Source organism: Homarus americanus, unplaced genomic scaffold (genome assembly GCF_018991925.1).
Source record: "Homarus americanus isolate GMGI-L3 unplaced genomic scaffold, GMGI_Hamer_2.0 scaffold40856, whole genome shotgun sequence".
Lineage (NCBI taxonomy): Eukaryota > Metazoa > Arthropoda > Malacostraca > Decapoda > Nephropidae > Homarus > Homarus americanus.
The window spans coordinates 8,550,194-8,569,684 of record NW_024734615.1 but is presented as its reverse complement, the minus strand read 5'-3'; the positions used below and the strand labels follow the sequence as shown (position 1 = coordinate 8,569,684).

The 19,491-nt window shown below is 41.2% G+C and overlaps 1 protein-coding gene across 3 annotated transcripts in view; it reads left to right on the top strand.

Moving 5' to 3' along the window:
• Positions 1–19,491, top strand: part of LOC121870415 (translation initiation factor IF-2-like) — a 108,087-nt gene that overhangs the window by 75,870 nt on the left and 12,726 nt on the right. For 2 of the 3 annotated variants that reach the window (XM_042372257.1, XM_042372256.1), the window contains exon 2: positions 15,151–16,031. In XM_042372257.1, the coding sequence (XP_042228191.1) occupies positions 15,993–16,031 (39 nt within the window). In that variant the 5' untranslated portion in view covers positions 15,151–15,992. Of the gene's footprint in view, positions 1–7,615; positions 7,711–15,150; positions 16,032–19,491 lie in introns of those variants that run through there. The other variant, XM_042372259.1, reaches the window with a different exon arrangement.

Below are 19,491 nucleotides of genomic sequence, written 5' to 3'. Positions count from 1 at the left end.
GGGGTTCATTACGGTCCTGAAGTGATCAGGGTCGTGTTCACTGTTTGGCCCACATCATGTGGCTGGGTTCGCTGTCGGCCTACATCATGTGGCTAGTTCACTGTTTGGTCTACATCATGTGGCTGGGGTTCACTGTTTGGCTCACATCATGCACAGTTCAATGTTTGGTCTACACCAGGGTCAGTGCCTTGGTCCACACCATGTGGCTGGGGTTCACTGTTTGGTCCACATCATGGCTGGGGGTTCACTGTTTCTAGTCTACATCATGGCTGGGGGTTCACTGTTTGTCTACACTGTGGCTGTGTCTCGGTCCACATCATGTGGCTGGGGTTCACTGTTTCTGTCTACATCATGTGGCTGGGTTCACTGTTTGGTCTACAATGGCTGGGGGTTCATTGTTTGTCACATCATGTGTGGGTTGGGGGGTTCTTCTGCTTGGTCTACATCATGTGGCTGGGGTTCATTGTTTGGTCTACATCATGTAATAAATTCACTGTTTGGTCTACATCATGGCTGGGGTCTATTGTTTGGTCTACATCATGGCCAGGTTCACCAAGGTTGGCCCAGCACTGGCGGTTGGGGTTCATTGTTTGGTCTACATCATGTGGCTGGGGTTCACTGTTTGGCTCCTTACATCATGTGGGTCAGTTCACTGTTTGGCCCTTACACTGGCGTGGGCTGGGGGGTTCACTGTTTGGTCTTACACTGCGACTGGGGTTCATTGTTTGGCTCCACATCATGTGGTTGGGGTTCACTGTTTGGTCTACATAATGTGGCTGGGGGTTCACTGTTTGTCTAGCATCATGTGGCTGGGGTTCATTGGTTTGGTCTACATCATGGCTGGGGTTCACTGTTTGGTCTACATCATGTGGCTGGGGTTCATTGTTTGGTCTACATCAGGCTAGTTCGTTGTTTGGCTCACATCATGGGTTGGGGTTCAATAGTTTGGTCTACATCATGCATGGGGTTCATTGTTTGGTCTACACTATGTGGCTGGGGTTCACTGTTTGGCTCACATCATGGGCTGGGGGTTTCAGTATGTTTGGTCTAAATCATGTGGCTGGGGTTCACTGTTTGGTCTACATCATGTGGCCAGGGTTCACTGTTTGGCCTACATCATGTGGCTGGGGTTCACCGTTTGGCTCACATCATGGCTGGGGTTCATTGGTTTGGTTCACATCATGTGGTTGGGGTTCGCTGTTTGGCTCCACATCATGTATGCCAGTTCACTGTTTGTTCACATCATGCAGTTTGGGGTTCACTGTTTGGTCTACATCATGTGGCTAGTTCATTGTTTGGTTCACATCATGTGGCTGGGGTTTGGTGTTTGGTCTGTTCATGGCTGGGTTCACTGTTTGGCTCCACATCATGTGGCTAGTTCACTGTTTGGTCTACACTATGGCTGGGGTTCACTGTTTGTCTACATCATGTATAGTCACTGTTTGGTCTACATCATGTGGCTGGGGTTCATTGTTTGGTCTATGACCGTGGCTGGGGTTCACTGTTTGGTCTACATCATGGGCTGGGGCTTCTGTGTGTTTGTCTACATCAGGCTGGGGTTCACTGTTTGGTCTACATCATGGCTGGGGTTCACTGTTTCACACATCATGTGGCTGGGTTCATCGTTTGTCTACATCATGTGGGCTGGGGTTCACTGTTTGGTCTACATCATGGCTGGGGTTCATTGTTTGGTCTACATCATGTGGGCTGTGGTTCGCTGTTTGTTCTACATCATGTGGCTGTGTTCATTGCTCTGGTCTACATCATGTAGGCTGTGTCTATTGTTTGCCCATCATGTGGCTGGGACTACTGCTTCTGGCCTAAGCACTGCGGCTGGGGTTTGGGTGTTTGGCCTACATCATGTGGCCCAGGTTCACTGTTTGGTCTTACATCATGTGGTTGGGGTTCATTGTTGTTTGGTTCAGCATCATGTGGTTGGGATTCACTGTTTAGCTCTGCAGCATCATGTGACCAGTTCACCACTTGGCCCAGCACTTCATGTGGCCAGTTCATTGTTTGCCCACATCATGTGGCTGGGGTTCTGGCTTAAAGACGGCGGTGGCTGGGGTTCGTTTGTTTGGTCTGCACACTTATGTGGCTGTGTCTACTGCCTGGTCTACACTCATGGTTGGGGCCATTGTTTGGTCTACATCATGTGGCTGGGGTTCACTGTCGGCATACACTGTGGCTGGGGTTCACTGCTTATCCCACATCATGGCTGGGTTCACTGTTTGGTCTACACCAAAGGGCCCGCCTGTTTGGTCTACATCATGGTGGGTTGAATAATGGTTTGCCCAGCAAGGATTGCGGTGGGTTGGGGTTTCTGCCATGGGCTCTATGACCATGTTGTTGGGTGTTCACTGTTTGGTCTAATACCATGTGTGTGGCTGGGGTTCACTGTTTGGTCTGGTATCACAAAAAATGGGTTCACTGTTTGGCTCACATCATGTGGCTAAGGTCTATTGTTTGGTCTACATCATGTGGCTAAATCACTGTTGCCCACATCATGTGGCTGGGGTTCACTGTTTGGTCTACATCATGTGGCTGGGGTTCAGTGTTTGGTCTACATCATGTGGCTGGGGTTCACTGTTTGGTCTACATCATGTGGCTGGGGTTCACTGTTTGGTCTACATCATGTGGCTGGGGTTCAGTGTTTGGTCTACATCATGTGGCTGGGGTTCACTGTTTGGTCTACATCATGTGGCTGGAGTTCACTGTTTGGTCTACATCATGTGGCTGGGGTTCACTGTTTGGTCTACATCATGTGGTCTGGGGTTCACTGTTTATTCTCTTACGGAGATTTCCTTGTGGAAAAAGTTTCAGAATGTGAGGTCATGAGAACGAGATGGCCATTTGTGTTCATTAGGCCACAGCTTCACCAAATCATTCAGCTTATCTTTGAGTCATTGCAGGGGGTAGTGGTGTGTATAATGTGGTGTGACCATCCTGCTGATACCATAGACCTCGTTAATTTCTTAACCACCGGTCAGCATTTCTTCTTCAGTATGTTAAGGCAACGTGTTGACTGAAGATATTCCTCCTCAAATGCATGTTTCTTCCTAGAAGCGCTTGTTCTGGTGGTGACATAAACAAACGTGCCTCACCAGTTAACCTTCACGTGCTTCATGCTCTCCTCTTCCACCAGGCCCGACAGCCTTGGTCATGTGATACACTACTCGGCTGTTCCACACCCACCCTCCCATATTATACACACGTTAAAACCTCAAGCGTCTATTTTTACATGTTGCATATGATAAACCCCTTTCTCTTTTGTATTAACTATTCTGGTTTAATGAATATATTTTAATATGTATTGCAAATGAACCGCTGTTCATTTTCACTGAGTTCATCTGATACAAGTTGATCATGATCGCTCGTTGGTGATAATGACGTTCTTCTTTTCACAAATAAATTATTGACAAGTTACGACTGGGTAAACTAAATTACTCTTTATACCTGGCAATAGTAAATGAACTTTGGCAGCATGCAAAATGCATAGTCAAATTCATTAATTGTGTTACATTTTATCCCGCAGACCTGCGGTGACCGGCAGTGTAGGTTCACATACTTTAACAATATTTGACACCGACATGAGAGCGATATTTTTCACCCAAACAGCAGTTACATAATTCCTTAGTATAGTTTCTATCCTGTTGTTAATACAGTACTCTTGTTTCTTCTGTGATCATAAAACATGTCGACCCGGTAATGTATTATTAACATAATTTTAACTGTTACAGTGAGGTGTGAGTCAACGTACCGCGTTAATGTGTAATCTAAACTCTTGATACAAAAGTCAATATTGTCGTACTGTGGGGTGAATATTGTTTAGAGCGGTAACTCTGTTACTAATGTTTGTGTGTTACTCAATAGTTTATATAAAGCGTTAGTTTTGCCACCAGGGTGAGCCCGGTTCTGCTCTTCCTCCTGTGAGTCGGGCCACAAACGTCAGTGGAGGATCGATAGGACTGTGAGAACGTGGCTAACAGCTGGTCCGTGCAGGAATGCCCAACAGCAGGAAACGCCAATCGCGTAAATGGACGATGACAAGTTGATGACGTGAGGTAATGTTAAGTGGGTATTTAGCCTCGCGGCGGGATTGCCAACTAATGAGGGTGTCCTGCTGCCCCACACAGTTACTACCCGCTACCCTAGTTTTCTTTTTCAAGTTATTTTTCCTGACACACTACAGTACACTGAACCTGGTGTTCTGAATCATTACACAATAGTATCATATTTTCTAGAGCGAATCAGTTTTTGCTGCCCAGCTGTAAACGTTCTACCAGAACATTACTGAAACAGGTTCAGCAATGCATTACCTAGAAGACGTCTCTTAATCTGGATATAAACAACAAAACTATTCAAGTACAGTGACCCAGCCTTCGAACTACGGCCTCTGGCTATAAAGTTTTTAAAGGGCTTCTCGTGATGCTTCTTTCGTTTTCCAGCCAGAGCAGGAATATGGATCGAAGGTTCTCAAGCTATAACCATTTAAATGTTGCTCACTGTTTATTTGAAAACAAATATATAAAAAGATTCAAATTCATACCATCATTGCATATTATGTAGTCAGACCAGTCTTTGGGCCTCTGCGGCTAACTTTAGACAGTGTCATGGCTCCTGTAGTGTAATATTGACTGCACCGAGGGAAACATCGCCATTATATGGAGCTTATTAATGAAATGCAGGTAACCTGACCTAACCTAATCTAATCTAACATAACAAAACCCAAGCTAACGTATTATAGGGGAGAGGCTGATAACATAGCAGCCTCCTCCTCTCAGATTGGGGGGGGGGGGTCCGCTATGGGAAAAGGGAAGCGCGCGCGCACACACACACACACACCAAACACTATTCGCTAATGGAATATGAGTAATTATAACCATAAAGAGAATCGTAAAGAAAAATCACAAGAAACTAACGGAGACAGAAGACAGTCTCCTTCATTCCCTTAAGAAATGATGGAGGAAACGGCTAGCAGCAGTAGACAATACTTACGGAATTGCAAAAAAATTCTGGAGAGGCTATTTGCATGGTACTTAACACGAAAATGGAAACGACAATGCACAGAACCTAACAGAACCTGATCTAACCAACTTAGCCTGCCCAAACTGACCTAACTCGCCCCCCGGACCCCCGGCATATAAAGCAAAAATAAGTTACTTTGAGATCAGGTACCAATGAAAGAAAATTTCTTGGAGAGGCATTGTGTAATTTTACGTTTTCTTGTGAACATAAAACAACGATTGGATGTTGCACTGAAACGCATATTTATTCTTCACTGTCAGTTCTTTGTCGCATTTTGAACACTTACACGTCCTGCCAACTAGTCAATGTTGACATGATCTCTTGGAGATGGTCTTCATCCTCTACAAACACAGATAACTTGCGATATGATACCGAACATGATGTGATAACAACGCCATTGAAAAATAACGTCTTTCTTCTCTCTCAATCCTCCTTGAGGAGGAACAGTATGTACAGTATACGAAAATGTACCCAAACCCATGAAATAGGATTAAAATCCAACATTATGAATCTCATCCTTTATACTGTGCATAGAATAGGCTAAATAACCAATTGCGCGAAGAAAAAAAAGAGGGGATTTACTTTCAATGTTTTCAAAGACCAAAATCACAAATTTATAATTTACGATGAGACGCGCGACGCTAAGAAAGAAATATCGATTGAATACTTACGGTAAACAATTTATTTCTTTGCCTACAAGGTACTTAGAGACGGTTTATTACTGCCATATGTCAGTTTTTCGCCGGGTTTTACTTCATAATTTCCCTCATCTTTCATGCCCTGCCCACTACAGGAGATTAATGATCGTAGATAGAGAAAACGAAAAAAATAAATAAAATACTTAAAATACAAGTAAAAAGTTGTCGTATCATTTTAATTACTTACGATCATCCAAACAACAACTGTGGAAAATATGAACGAATTCTATCAAGTCCTATTGGTGATAATCGTTTGTTCCACTGTTACCATACTACTTATTGGCCACATTATTATCACACAATATTAACCAACAACAGTCACGCCAGATTATGATTTAATTGCCCCTGCTCCCCCCTTCACCTCGCAACTACTCCTCCTCCCTCCCACTTTATCATTTCCTCCATCTTGCAAACTTTTGAAAAAATATTTATTTTACAAAGATAATGCCCTCCCACCCGCAAAAAAAAAAAAATATATATTTACTTACCCATCAGAGTAGGCTACAAGCAGAGTAGATCAAGGCTTAGCACCAACAACAAAGTAGACCAAGTCTCAACACCAGTAACAGACAGAGTCAACACAACACACTGTGAGTGACTGAATAGATCATAAGCTCGACAACAGACACAGAGAGGAAAGACAAAGGACTTACAGATAACGTCCAACACCTGGAGATGTACTTTGTGAGCTAAACCACAGATGGCGGTATGGTAATACACAGGTCGAAACAGTTTTGGTTTAGGCAGCCTCGGGAGGTTACCGGAATTTAGTGGCCGACTGTACAGTGTCTTCCTTGAGTAAGGACAAATTGAGTATGTGATAATAAATACATGTTTAGAGAAGATAATAACATGTTTATTGAGGTGAGCTTCACTTTGGTCAATAAGTGGAGGGCGCAGGTGGTTGTCACGTAATACAGTACAGTATTAGTAGAACCCTGAAGTACTGTGCGTGGAGGTGTGTGTGTGTGTTCTTGGACCTGTGGAAAGGCTCCCAGTGTTATAGAACTCGCTTATCTTAAAAATGAATAACCTTACCATCGTCCCCCACTCTCACCCTCTAAAGTTCCAGTGCCCAAGCTGGGGGGCGCGAGGTTGGTACAGTCCCCTTCACTAGTTCGTTTACAGAGGTTCATCTAAATTTATAACAGTCCAAAAATCATTATTTTTGAGATATTTGTTTAATATTATTTTAATTTGATTCCATAGTATGTTTACAATTGCTAATTTCCTTCTGTCGAATGTAAACAAACTCAGGGCTGCCACACTGCACACAACCTGACGACCCTCTGTAAACACACTAGTGAAGGGGACTGTACATGGGGTGGGGGGCTGAGGCTACGTGAAAAACATAAACATTGACATTCTTTTTTCTTTATTAGAAAATTTTAATTAAAAAAGTGTAACATAATTTATTTTCTTAGTATACTTCAATCTTTACCATAAGCACGAGATACGTGGTTAAATAATTACGAGTTAGTTGATCTTACAAGTAAAATAAATACCCCACCAGAGCCTCTCCACCTTCACAATTCCCTCTAAAATTTAAATATTCTATTAGTTGTTTATTGTAATTATTTGTTGCCAATTGACCTCACGACTAGTAACGTCAAGAGAAACTCACTGTTACGGTAAAGCTCCGCTGACTTTTTATCTTATGACTTCAACGCTTAATAAACTGCTGAATCATTTTACTTGCAACAGACAAATATGCCATTATGTCGCCCATCTCACTGTCTTTCCTGTTGTCTTTCTCTCTTTCACTTGTCTCTTGTCGCTTCTCTCATTTATATATATATATATATATATATATATATATATATATATATATATATATATATATATATATATATATATATATATATATATATATATATATATAAGGGAGCACATGATGACGCCAGGTAGAGTACATCATAGTACATCACAGTACACCATCTGGCTCCTGATTGGCTGGTTCCTGGTCCTGGCTCCGTCTCTCACGGTAATGTCACCATCATTCTTTCCTCTGCCTTTGACAAACGTAGAAATCCTTTTCGATGATTTATCACCTAGTTTGGTATAGTTATGTATTTCACTTCAACAACTTTCCTCATCATTCTGTTTAGACCACCTTAGCTTCTTGCCACTTTGGCAAATGCCCACACTTGTTTATATGTAGGACACGTGAGTTTGGTGGCCGATGGTGAGGCACGTCATCTACTATATGCGCTCATAAAGTCTCTGTCCTACACCACGTCCAGATTTGCCATAATAAATCAACGAATAGCCATAATAAATCAACGATTAACCAGTACACGAAATTTCTTACACTACAGCCCGTTCTTTAGTATCCCTGCTGTGTTTGGTTCTCACTACATCGCCTATATTTACTCCCGACGAGCTGGTTCCCTTTATTCTCGCTTTCTGTAGCAAATTCCCATCACCCGCGGGCTCCTCTTGAGGATGGACCTTTTATGTACCCATTGTTTGCACCGTTTTCTTTGAGACGGTCGTTGCCTTTCTAATAGTCAAATTGCTGTCTTTTTTCAGTTTAACAATCAAACGAGCAGTCCCAAGGTGTTACGCACACCCACAGTCATAACGCGCAGTCCCAAGGTGTTACGCACACCCACAGTCATAACGCGCAGTCCCAAGGTATTACGCACACCCACAGTCATAACGCGCAGTACCAAGGTGTTACGCACACCCACAGTCATAAACGCGCAGTACCAAGGTGTTACGCACACCCACAGTCATAACGCGCAGTCCCAAGGTATTACGCACACCCACAGTCATAACGCGCAGTCCCAAGGTGTTACGCACACCCACAGTCATAACGCGCAGTACCAAGGTGTTACGCTCACCCACAGTCATAACGCGCAGTACCAAGGTGTTACGCACACCCACAGTCATAACGCGCAGTACCAAGGTGTTAGAGCGCCAGACAAAAGGTTGTGACGTCAGGTGTACTAAAAACCCACACAGGTCCCACACCAGTAATCGGTTATGTTCAATTTGGTGGCAGGAAATGACTGTGGGAGTTTTTACCTGTGAAACACGTAGATAATGAAGGCTTGTGGATTACCTAATAGAAACTTGAGATTATATTGTCAAACCAAGGAATGAATATCACCTTCAATTTTAAATCGTTTTAGGCAATGTGGCTCGATAAAATTGACTCTTAATCAATTTAGTCTATCACTGTTTTGGAGAAGACGGGGAGGAAAAGGCGATAGGAATAATAACTCTACATTGCTACAGAATAGTATAAAAATGTTGCGTAAAATAACTTTAAAATTTTCGCGCCACAGCTGAGTTGACCATTAGAGCTGTTGCACGATAAATTGGTGTTTTAGCCTTTACTCACAAGAGGCTGTTTTAAGCAATGGTTTTACCTAATGATTAACTCGTATATTTACCTTACATGAAGTGTGTTAAAAAAACTAGTTAATTTTTGGAGGATAGTGTTGGCCTTCGTAGCAAAGCTAATATTTAAATTATTTACTCATTATTGTACGCTGTAGGCACAATACTTGAGCATCATTCACTTAATTTCTTTAATATCAAAGAGATTGCTAAGATGTTCATATGTGCCGAAATATATAATGATGCTTAAATACACTGTAGTGTGGTACCTTTCTATCACAATATTTAACAATTTCTACTAAATTAAGCAACTTTTTATTTGTCGATGGTTAGTGTATTTATTAACAGTATACGAGCTCAGTCGGTGCAGCTCAGTATTATCAAGTCAACATCTACAACTAGAGAGATATAATTATATCCTTCGGTTTCTGATTGTTGATGTTTATTATAATATAATTCAACATAGAGTAAGCTCTTAAAAGCCGTAGTTGTTGAAGATCAGTAATGTATTATAAGATCAACATATCGATGTGTTACACTGAACTGACAGTGGTCGCCTCATACCTGTTGTGCCCTCTCTACTTGGCATCCACTATGAGAAAGGCAACAACAGTAAACTAGAGTTTGTCTAAGCAATAAAGTACATATTTTTATCTGAGTATAGGTTTGGTCTAGTTCCAATAATATCAAAGGTCCAACTTTAAGGCCGAGCAAGGCCGTTGTATTTAAAATGAGAATAATATCTAATTTAATTTTGTGTTGTCAATGAGCACTCTGAAAACATTTGTAGTACAGTTGGGTCCATATACGACAGCAAACAAATATTGGAAGAGTTTCAGGTTGTCTTTTGAGCACCACCACGACACCTAGGATCACAGCTCACACACAACAGCTAGGATCTCAGCTCATACACAACAGCTAGGATCAAAGCTCACATACAACAGCTAGGATCTCAGTTCACAAATAACACTGAGAAAAGTCATAGAAGTAATTTTGATTTCAGGTGTATGGACCTTGTACTGCCACTTCCGGTACAGTATATCAGAGAGATTGTGGATGCTTCATTTAGGTTAGCTGCAATAATCTATGTGCCGTTAAAATATCGTTTTTTTTTTTTTTAGTCTGACTCGTTTTCTGTGGCACTTTTTTCTGAAATAATTTTGTATGATTGTAAAAAGAGTACCAACGCTTTTTAGAACAATAAATTCATTTGTTCACTCATTTTCATCTGTAGAGCCTGTCAAGAAAGATAAAAGTACTTTCTTATAATTTCTTCCAAGGAATATAAATAGTTGTTGTTTATTTCACCAGCGTCAATGAATCATTGTTCTCGCCGGAACACGGGTATCGACTGAAGGAAGTTGTTGTATAATAATAATAACCTCAGCCTATTTAAGAGTCCCTACTCGTTAAACTTACTAAAGCGCATTACTGCATAATTATAAAGTCTCGGAAGCTTCAGAAGAATTCAGTTTAATGTGGAGTGCTGTGTGCGTCTTCACAACTGTAACTATAACCACACAAGAATATTATACACTGAAAACTTTTATAGTAAGACTCAAAACTTAATCCTCCAGTGTGTGTGTGTGTGTGTGTGTGTGTGTGTGTGTGTGTGTACTGGAGCTCTCAGAGGACATTCCAGCATGGCTGTCTAGACTGATGTGTCCACATCCGCCACTCAGGTGCTGACGGCAGTGCTGTCTTGACCAATCATCCTGACATTCCTGTGTTGTGTGTCCGCCAGTTTTTTCCATTCATTGTGACAGTGCTACGTGTGTGTGTGTGTGTGTGTACGCGCAGTGTTGTGTTCTGAATGTGTTTATATATAGATAAGCAGGTACGTGTGAAAAACAAATATACGGAATATAATGATTTTGACCAATGTATTTGAAAAATTATAACTACCTTGTCACCTTTTGTAAATCTTAAATTTTGCTTTCACATTGTTTATGTATAATCTTGTTCTCCGAAAGTGACTGTGGTTTATGACTGTCATTCATGAAAAATGAATATTGATTCCAAACCACCAGACCACCTCGGGCGCTTCACTCACAGTCTTTCCCAGGAACAGTTTTTTCGATTGTATCTACAACACTTTCTTGTTCAGTATTTTTGTACATCAGACAATCTTCATCAGTTCCAAACATCTTGCTTCAAATATCGTAAGTATTTCTGAAGGAGACGTATTGGTGAACAAATTTGACAGCTGACAGCAGCTAATCACTTCCTCCACCATATACAATACTTTTAAAATGTCACTTCAAGAGCAATGTAAAGTTTTGCAAGGTTCGTAAGCTTTTGGCAGTTCCAGCTGCTATCAAAATGTTTGTTGGTGTAAGGCTGCCGTACTGATTCACGGTACTATCTGAATGATCATCACCACCATAACTGGAGGCAGGACACAACAGGTGTCCACTCATGTAGTGTGAATAAGGCCAGCCTTTGCCATATCTTCACAGCATATCACCAAATTGATCTCGTAGTCATCACCTGTTCCTCCTGTGAACTGATCATCGTCAGGTATATATGCACAATGGTTCAAAATTTACTTCACTGAACCTGTGTGTTGACGGATACTACTCAAAACACGTTAGATAAAAGGATTTGATCTACCAATTCATAAAGTTTACCTCTATAACTAAGGCACTGCAAGTACACCCTTAAATACGTGTGTGGTATATCTTTCGTGAGGACAATACTGTACAACATAACTCCTGAAACGCTGGAAAAATTTTCTTGACACATGGTAAAGATATTGGTACCCTGGCAGAGGTTTAATACATGCATAGTCTGACTTTTTGAAGATACAGTACATCAGTAACGTTGTTCTTTAAGTGAGCGCTTAGGCGCGGCGTCCATTGTAACACAATACATATCAATTTATCAGTGTTCCTGGTTTGGTCATTATTCACCCTATAATCAGTTTAATAACCGAGTTCAACAAAAAACCTATCAAGAGGGTTTGACTCATACCATCACCCACAACAGCTGTATTTCACTTTATGTTACCCATTACTGTTTTTCACTCATCCCGTTATGTAAACAAAGACTATGGAAGATTTGCTACTAAACACCAAATATCATCCCATATCAATCGTATTATTGAATACTTGCAGCCGCATGATAATAAATAATACGGACCTTACGTCACCCGTGACCGAGCATAAGGCAGACAGTGGACCACGGAGCGGTAAAGGGAGAATTAATTAATATTAACCATGACTGAGGATCTTACGTGGCGCCACACTGAGTATAATGACGCAAAGCCTATGGTGATGTTTTCCAGAAGTGCGAATAGAACAAGGATATGCACAGATAAAGATTGTTAATGCTATTTCAAATTCTTCTCTTTCTTTTGATACAAGTTACATTTCCGGGCTGATAAGTTTAACAGCATAAAACTTATTACTGAAGCTTGCTGGATGGAAAATAATCCAACTTCTGAAAAATAGTCCTGACCTAAAACACACTAAGAATGGGTACTGATGAAGGTATACGAAGATCCATTCATACGATCCAAAATTTTTGCTCACAAAGATTGGTTGGTAAGGAATGTAGATTACAGTTAAAAAAAAACACATTATAGGAAGAGATTGGTGGTGTTGCGAAGATCCAGGAAAACCCCCAACCTTCCGGCAATTTGTCAGTATAATTCAAGAGGACTTAGAGTCAGTGATCACTTAGCAACAGGTAACAGTGACACTGAGTTGCACTAGACGCGACACTTACTGATCCCTCCCCAACACCTCCCTACCACCCACACCCCAACTATTTTACTCTAGTTACTGATAACCATGGCGACGCTCACTGAACACGAGCTACGTCAATAAGAATCAAGGTAATGTTAAGAGTGCGGTTGGTGTGATGGTGGAAGAGGCAGTGTTGGTGGTGAGGGTGGGCAGAGAGGGTTGGTGTAAGCGGGTGCTGGAGCCAGAGGCAGAGCGGCCAACAGCGGTTATCCCCGTAGTAATGACGGTGTTTAGGCCAGCAGGTGCTACTCTCACCTGTGTTAATGAGATACACACATTTTCACGTTTTCTGCACATCCGGCCAGGTTCCCGACTCCTATTTTCTTTCTCCCACGCCCAGTAATCACGCAACTTGTGGTTTGAAGCACATGCCATGATTATAAAAGCGAATATATGTAATCCAGAAGAAGGAACATCCTAAACATCATTTTGCATTTCCAGACACGATGGCGATAACCCTAGACCAAGGCTGTCTCTAAACTCAAGGCCTGAGAAACCGCCCTACAGCCATGACTGTCTACATTCTCAAGGCTTTAGTCATAGCCCTAAGCAAGGACTGTCTCAAATGTCCAGGTGCAGGTGCAACCCGAGTAATGAAACACGTCACTCGTCAACCCTTGGTCAGGCAATAAACTCTTAAGTTACATTAATGAATTCTATCTAAATGTCAAACGTACTCAGATTGTTCAATTCATAGTAATTACTTTTATTGATTTTTTTTATTTGTTACAGAGAATTAGTAAAACTACCACCTCTGATTACCCTTATTAAGAGTAAATGAAGGGCACTCTGTAGCATCCTTATGTATTTATTGCTGGTAATTCCTGTTTGTTAACTGCACACACACACACACATTATATATATATATATATATATATATATATATATATATATATATATATATATATATATATATATATATATATATATATATATATATTGTCCAGAGTCAGTTACCACAAGTGGTGGTGTCAAAACGATGTTCTGTACTTGACTTCTTTATAAGCCGTGACCTTGACCTTTAATTAACTGGTCTATTCCTTTACCAACACAGACATGAACCTTCCTTTTGACTTACACACACACACACACACGCACACACACACACACACACACACACACACACACATACATATATAAATAAAAACACACACACACACACACACACGGAGTGATGTGGTGGTAGACATATTGATATGGTGGTAGCCACAGTGAGGTGGTGGTAGACATAATGGTGTCACTAGCACAACAGCAGAAGCTAGTGTGTCACTTCTCACTAACAAAAAGAGCAACATTAAGTCAGTGTACACATCACACGCCTCACTGGGGCAGTTCTGAGAAAATTTATATTAACGTGACAGGTTTATGAGGGGCGACCTACTACGTCGTTAGTAATATATCTTTCAAGGAGTTCTCAGAAGAAACTGTGTGTGTCTCCATCCCGGTCTGGACAAAATAACAACTGAAGTTTCCCACAACATTCACCTGCTAAAAGCCTTTTTAATGAACATATTTTAAGGTGTATATGAATACTCAGATACACAGAGAGTAAGGGTGACCGTCTCCTGAGGAAGTCATTATGTCAATCAACTAGTCAAAAAATTCATGTTAACTGGACAAATATTCCTGAGGTTCTGTGGAGTCTACACCAATTACCACAAAGTTGTCGAGCCTCCGGTATTCTTCCTACACTTCAATCACTCGCAGTCCTTTACAAGACATATCAATAATAGCGTTTGGCGAACCGGTATGTAAATTGCTCTCAGCTAAGCTAAAAATATCCTGCATGATGTGAAAAAGTCGACCTAGCGAACAGAGTAATGTTAGGTAAGGCGCCTTGTGGGGCAGGTGTTTTGACTCATCTCTCCTCTCTCTCTCTCTTGACTGTACATGTTTTTGTTTGTATGAGAGTGTTTAATAATATTGCTTGTGTTTACTTGTGTATATGAGCGGGCGTTCATGTTATTCTTTACCTGTACACACACACACACACACACACACACACACATACTGTATATATATATATATATATATATATATATATATATATATATATATATATATATATATATATATATATATATATATATATATATATATATATATATATATATATATATATATATATATAAAACATTACGATAAATTGCATAGTTTATTTTTTATATACTGTATAATAATGTTTTCTGCCCTGGAACAATTCCGAGATATTGTATTTTGATTAAAATTTAAAACTCAATTTTGTTAGCAGGACTCTTGTGGGCTCTTGTGTGATATATTCGATATAGAGCGTGATGAAAAACATTAACCGGGTGCCCACCTTCCAGATTGGTGAGGTGAGGAGGTGCATCTGGTGGCGCTTGAGGGGGACCGTTCCAGTCGTATCTTCCAGGAGGAGCGCTGCTTCCTGGAGCAGCCAGAGGTGTCAGTGTGTGTCGGGAGCCGCCACACTCCCGCTCCGTCTTCTAGGAAAGCACTTATGCGCCTTTTGGCTCGTAATACACAACGAGACGGAGATGGTTAGCAGACTGCCATGACAGACGGCCGGGAGCTGCTGGCTGGTGTTGGTGGCTTAAGGTGCTCTTGAACCTTACACCCATGTTACTAAAGGTGCTACCCAAGGCTCATCCAGTGTTCCTTGTACACATGTGTTACGGTACCTTTGTTACTTGAGACTCATGCATTGGTCCGTCTATATAAGTGTTACGTTGAATTTGTCATCTGGGATCTATCCAGTGGTCGTTGTAGACTAGTGTTACGTTCATTTGTGTCCTGAAATTCATCCCGTGGTGGTTGTACATAGGTGTTACATTATCATTGTGAGTGGAGCTATATCTTTCTTAGTGTACGTGTCGCGGTGCCTTTGTTACCTGAGACCCATCCAGTGTTGTAACTGCGCAGGTGTTTTTGTGCCGTTAATTACTGGAGGAAGATGCAGTGTGGGTAGCGCACACACACACGTGCTGTGGGATCAGGTCGCCCCACTGGCTGATGACTGCGTGACTGAGAGGATGTCACCGAGTACACGAGTTGGTGGGGACACAGTGTAGTGAGTCGCAGACTGTCACAGTGTGCTCAACTCCTCAACATCGGCTCTCCAGCGACTTATCTTCACTTAAGATAACTTCAATGACGTAAACGACTCATCTTCAGTCTAGTGAACTAGCAGATGGACCTGTGGAAGCCAGCTGTTCGCAAGGCAAAAAAAGTAAGTGGAAAAAGACGATAAATTTTGTTGTTCAAAGTGACATATATTTCATATTGATGCATTTCTTGTGTAAGATATGTGAGAGGGACAAGTGATTATTACACCAGGTGTGTATTTTCCTCTATACATGACCCATACATTAATTATGTATAAGTATACATTCGACAAAGATGCAGAGTACGATGGGAATTATAATTTGGACGACTCTAAAGTTGACAAGAGACAACCACTCAGACTGTAAAGCTATGTGACCAAACTCGCATGGTGAAATTACTGCCGCTTGTTGTCTCTGGTTGTCACGGCAACGTAAAGGTAATATTCAACCTTGATCATAATGACTGGTCACTATACCTTAATCATAATGGCTGGTCATTATACCTTGATCATAATGGCTGGTCACTATACCTTAATCATAATGGCTGGTCATTATACCTTGATCATAATGGCTGGTCACTATACCTTAATCATAATGACTGGTCATTATACCTTGATCATAATGGCTGGTCACTATACCTTGATCATAATGGCTGGTCATTATACCTTGATCATAATGGCTGGTCACTATACCTTAATCATAATGGCTGGTCATTATACCTTGATCATAATGGCTGGTCACTATACCTTGATCATAATGGCTGGCCACTATACCTTGATCATAATGGCTGGCCACTATACCTTGATCATAATGGCTGGTCACTATCCCTTGATCATAATGGCTGGTCACTATACCTTGATCATAATGGCTGATCACTATACCTTGATCATAATGGCTGGCCACTATACCTTGATCATAATGGCTGGTCACTATACCTTGATCATAATGGCTGGCCACTATACCTTGATCATAATGTCATTGTTTGCACACCACCACCACCACCACCACCAACAACAACATCAACAACATATTTACTCTGCTTATAAGCTTCAGTATACATCCTTATAAGCTTAAGTGTACATCCTTGTAAGACTTCAGTGTACATCCTTATAAGCTTCAGTGTACATCCTTATAAGCTTCAGTGTACATCCTTATAAGACTTCAGTGTGCATCCTTATAAGCTTCAGTGTACATCCTTATAAGCTTCAGTGTACATCCTTATAAGCTTCAGTGTACATCCTTATAAGACTTCAGTGTACATCCTTATAAGCTTCAGTGTACATCCTTATAAGCTTCAGTGTACATCCTTATAAGCCTAAGTGTACATCCTTATAAGCTTCAGTGTACATCCTTATAAGCTTCAGTGTACATCCTTATAAGCTTCAGTGTACATCCTTATAAGACTTCAGTGTACATCCTTATAAGCTTCAGTGTACATCCTTATATGCTTCAGTGTACATCCTTATAAGCTTCAGTGTACATCCTTATAAGCTTCAGTGTACATCCTCATAAGACTTCAGTGTACATCCTTATAAGCTTCAGTGTACATCCTTATAAGCTTCAGTGTACATCCTTTCACTCGATGTACAGTATTATAATATATTTATGACATTGAAGGACTAACACAGTCTTCCAGTTATTACCAGGAGTTACACAGTCTTCCAGTTATTACCAGGAGTTACACAGACTTCCAGTTATTACCAGGAGTTACGCAGTCTTCCAGTTATTACCAGGAGTTATACAGTCTTCCAGCTATTACCAGGAGTGTCACAGTCTTCCAGTTATTACCAGGAGTTTCACAGTCTTCCAGTTATTATCAGGAGTTACACAGTCTTCCAGTTATTACCAGGAGTTTCACAGTCTTCCAGTTATTACCAGGAGTTACACAGTCTTCCAGTTATTAACAAGAGTTACACAGTCTTCCAGTTATTACCAGGAGTTACGCAGTCTTCCAGTTATTACCAGGAGTTACACAGTCTTCCAGTTATTACCAGGAGTTACACAGTCTTCCAGTTATTACCAGGAGTTACACAGTTTTCCAGATATTACCAGGAGTTACACAGTCTTCCAGTTATCACCAGGAGTTATACAGTCTTCCGGTTATTACCAGGAGTTACACAGTCTTCCAGTTATCACCAGGAGTTATACAGTCTTTCAATGAAAAAAATGTAACTGTGGGTCCCTGGGGCTCTATGGCTCATAAGGTACAGTGTTGGTACAGTGCCCTGTTGACCGAACCTTCGAGACACAAGGAGCCAGCGCCACCACTGTCCTCGACCGTTCTCACTTCATCAGCTGTAAAGTTAGGTAACCATTCACAGTTAGTTGCGCTTGGTGTGCCCTTGGCGCAAACCAGCTACTCTTAGGGTAACATGCGAGACTTCCTTACCACTTCTTACAATAAATAAAATGCAGTCCTCTTGTGAAGAAAAATTACCTTGTCGGTGCAAGTGTTTATACTGTGAGTGTATGAAACGGTAGGACTCAGTGCCGGATTTAGACCTGTGGAGGCCCATGGGCAGCCTCTTTGTGGAGGCCCCCCTCATTATAACTACCCAAGAGGGTGGGGTGGCGAGTGAAGCGAGCCGAAACATCTGGGAGTTCCGGAGAGGTTAATTGATTACTTAACTCCCTGGAACATTTGGACGCCAGCATATTTTTAAAATTTGGAATTTTGGGTAAGATTATGACCTCTCCCTCTGACTTCTCCCAGTCCCACCCCTAAAGCTCGCCGTCGGTTCACCTCCTTTTCACCATTGACTATACTGTGTTATACTGTATATACTGATCGTGGAACTGACAGAAACCGTCATTGACATAGTTAATGTACTCAAAATACATAAAAATAACTCAACTTACTTGCAGCCAATCGACCTGTAGTATCTTAAAGCACAATTATATATGTGAACGTATATTCTAAGAGCACACCCACCCACACTGAAGCACAAGCATCAATCGACTCTCTCTCACTCGCACTCTCACTGTACATTTGCAAGACATGTTCTAGGAAATGACAACTGACAAGATCATTCATCACTGGGCAGCTGCCCACTTTGCCCACTCCTGAATCCGGCCCTGGTAGGACTGCCGTTTAAAGATTACACGTCGGACAAACTCAACCTTACCTGCTCCATGAAGGTTATAAATAATAAAACAGTTAAATAAAATAATAATAGGTTTTCAACGCCACACGAGTATAACTGTTATGTCGGAGAAATTATGTTCACAAACGAGGAATATCACTCGTCTATTCTTGCAGACAAAACAGCTTTATTAAGTCATCATCATTAATGATAACCTTAGTGACATAGTTCCTTGAGACAATTATACTTGGCAGGACAACATGATCTGTAGTAAGCTTGTCTTAGTTAAGTGGAGTACGGTGTTGGAGTACGGAGGAAGAAACTTTTAAAGAGCTTAAACACAACACACCTTGAATGACTTCGCTGATGTAGTAAAATCTCCGTGAAATGTTTTGATTCTTGGTGGTTGTTGAACCAAAATCTTACGCAGATTGTTGAGAACATACCGGTGCAAGGTGCAAAGTCATTATATATAGAACAGAGTATGACTCTCCCTATGAAT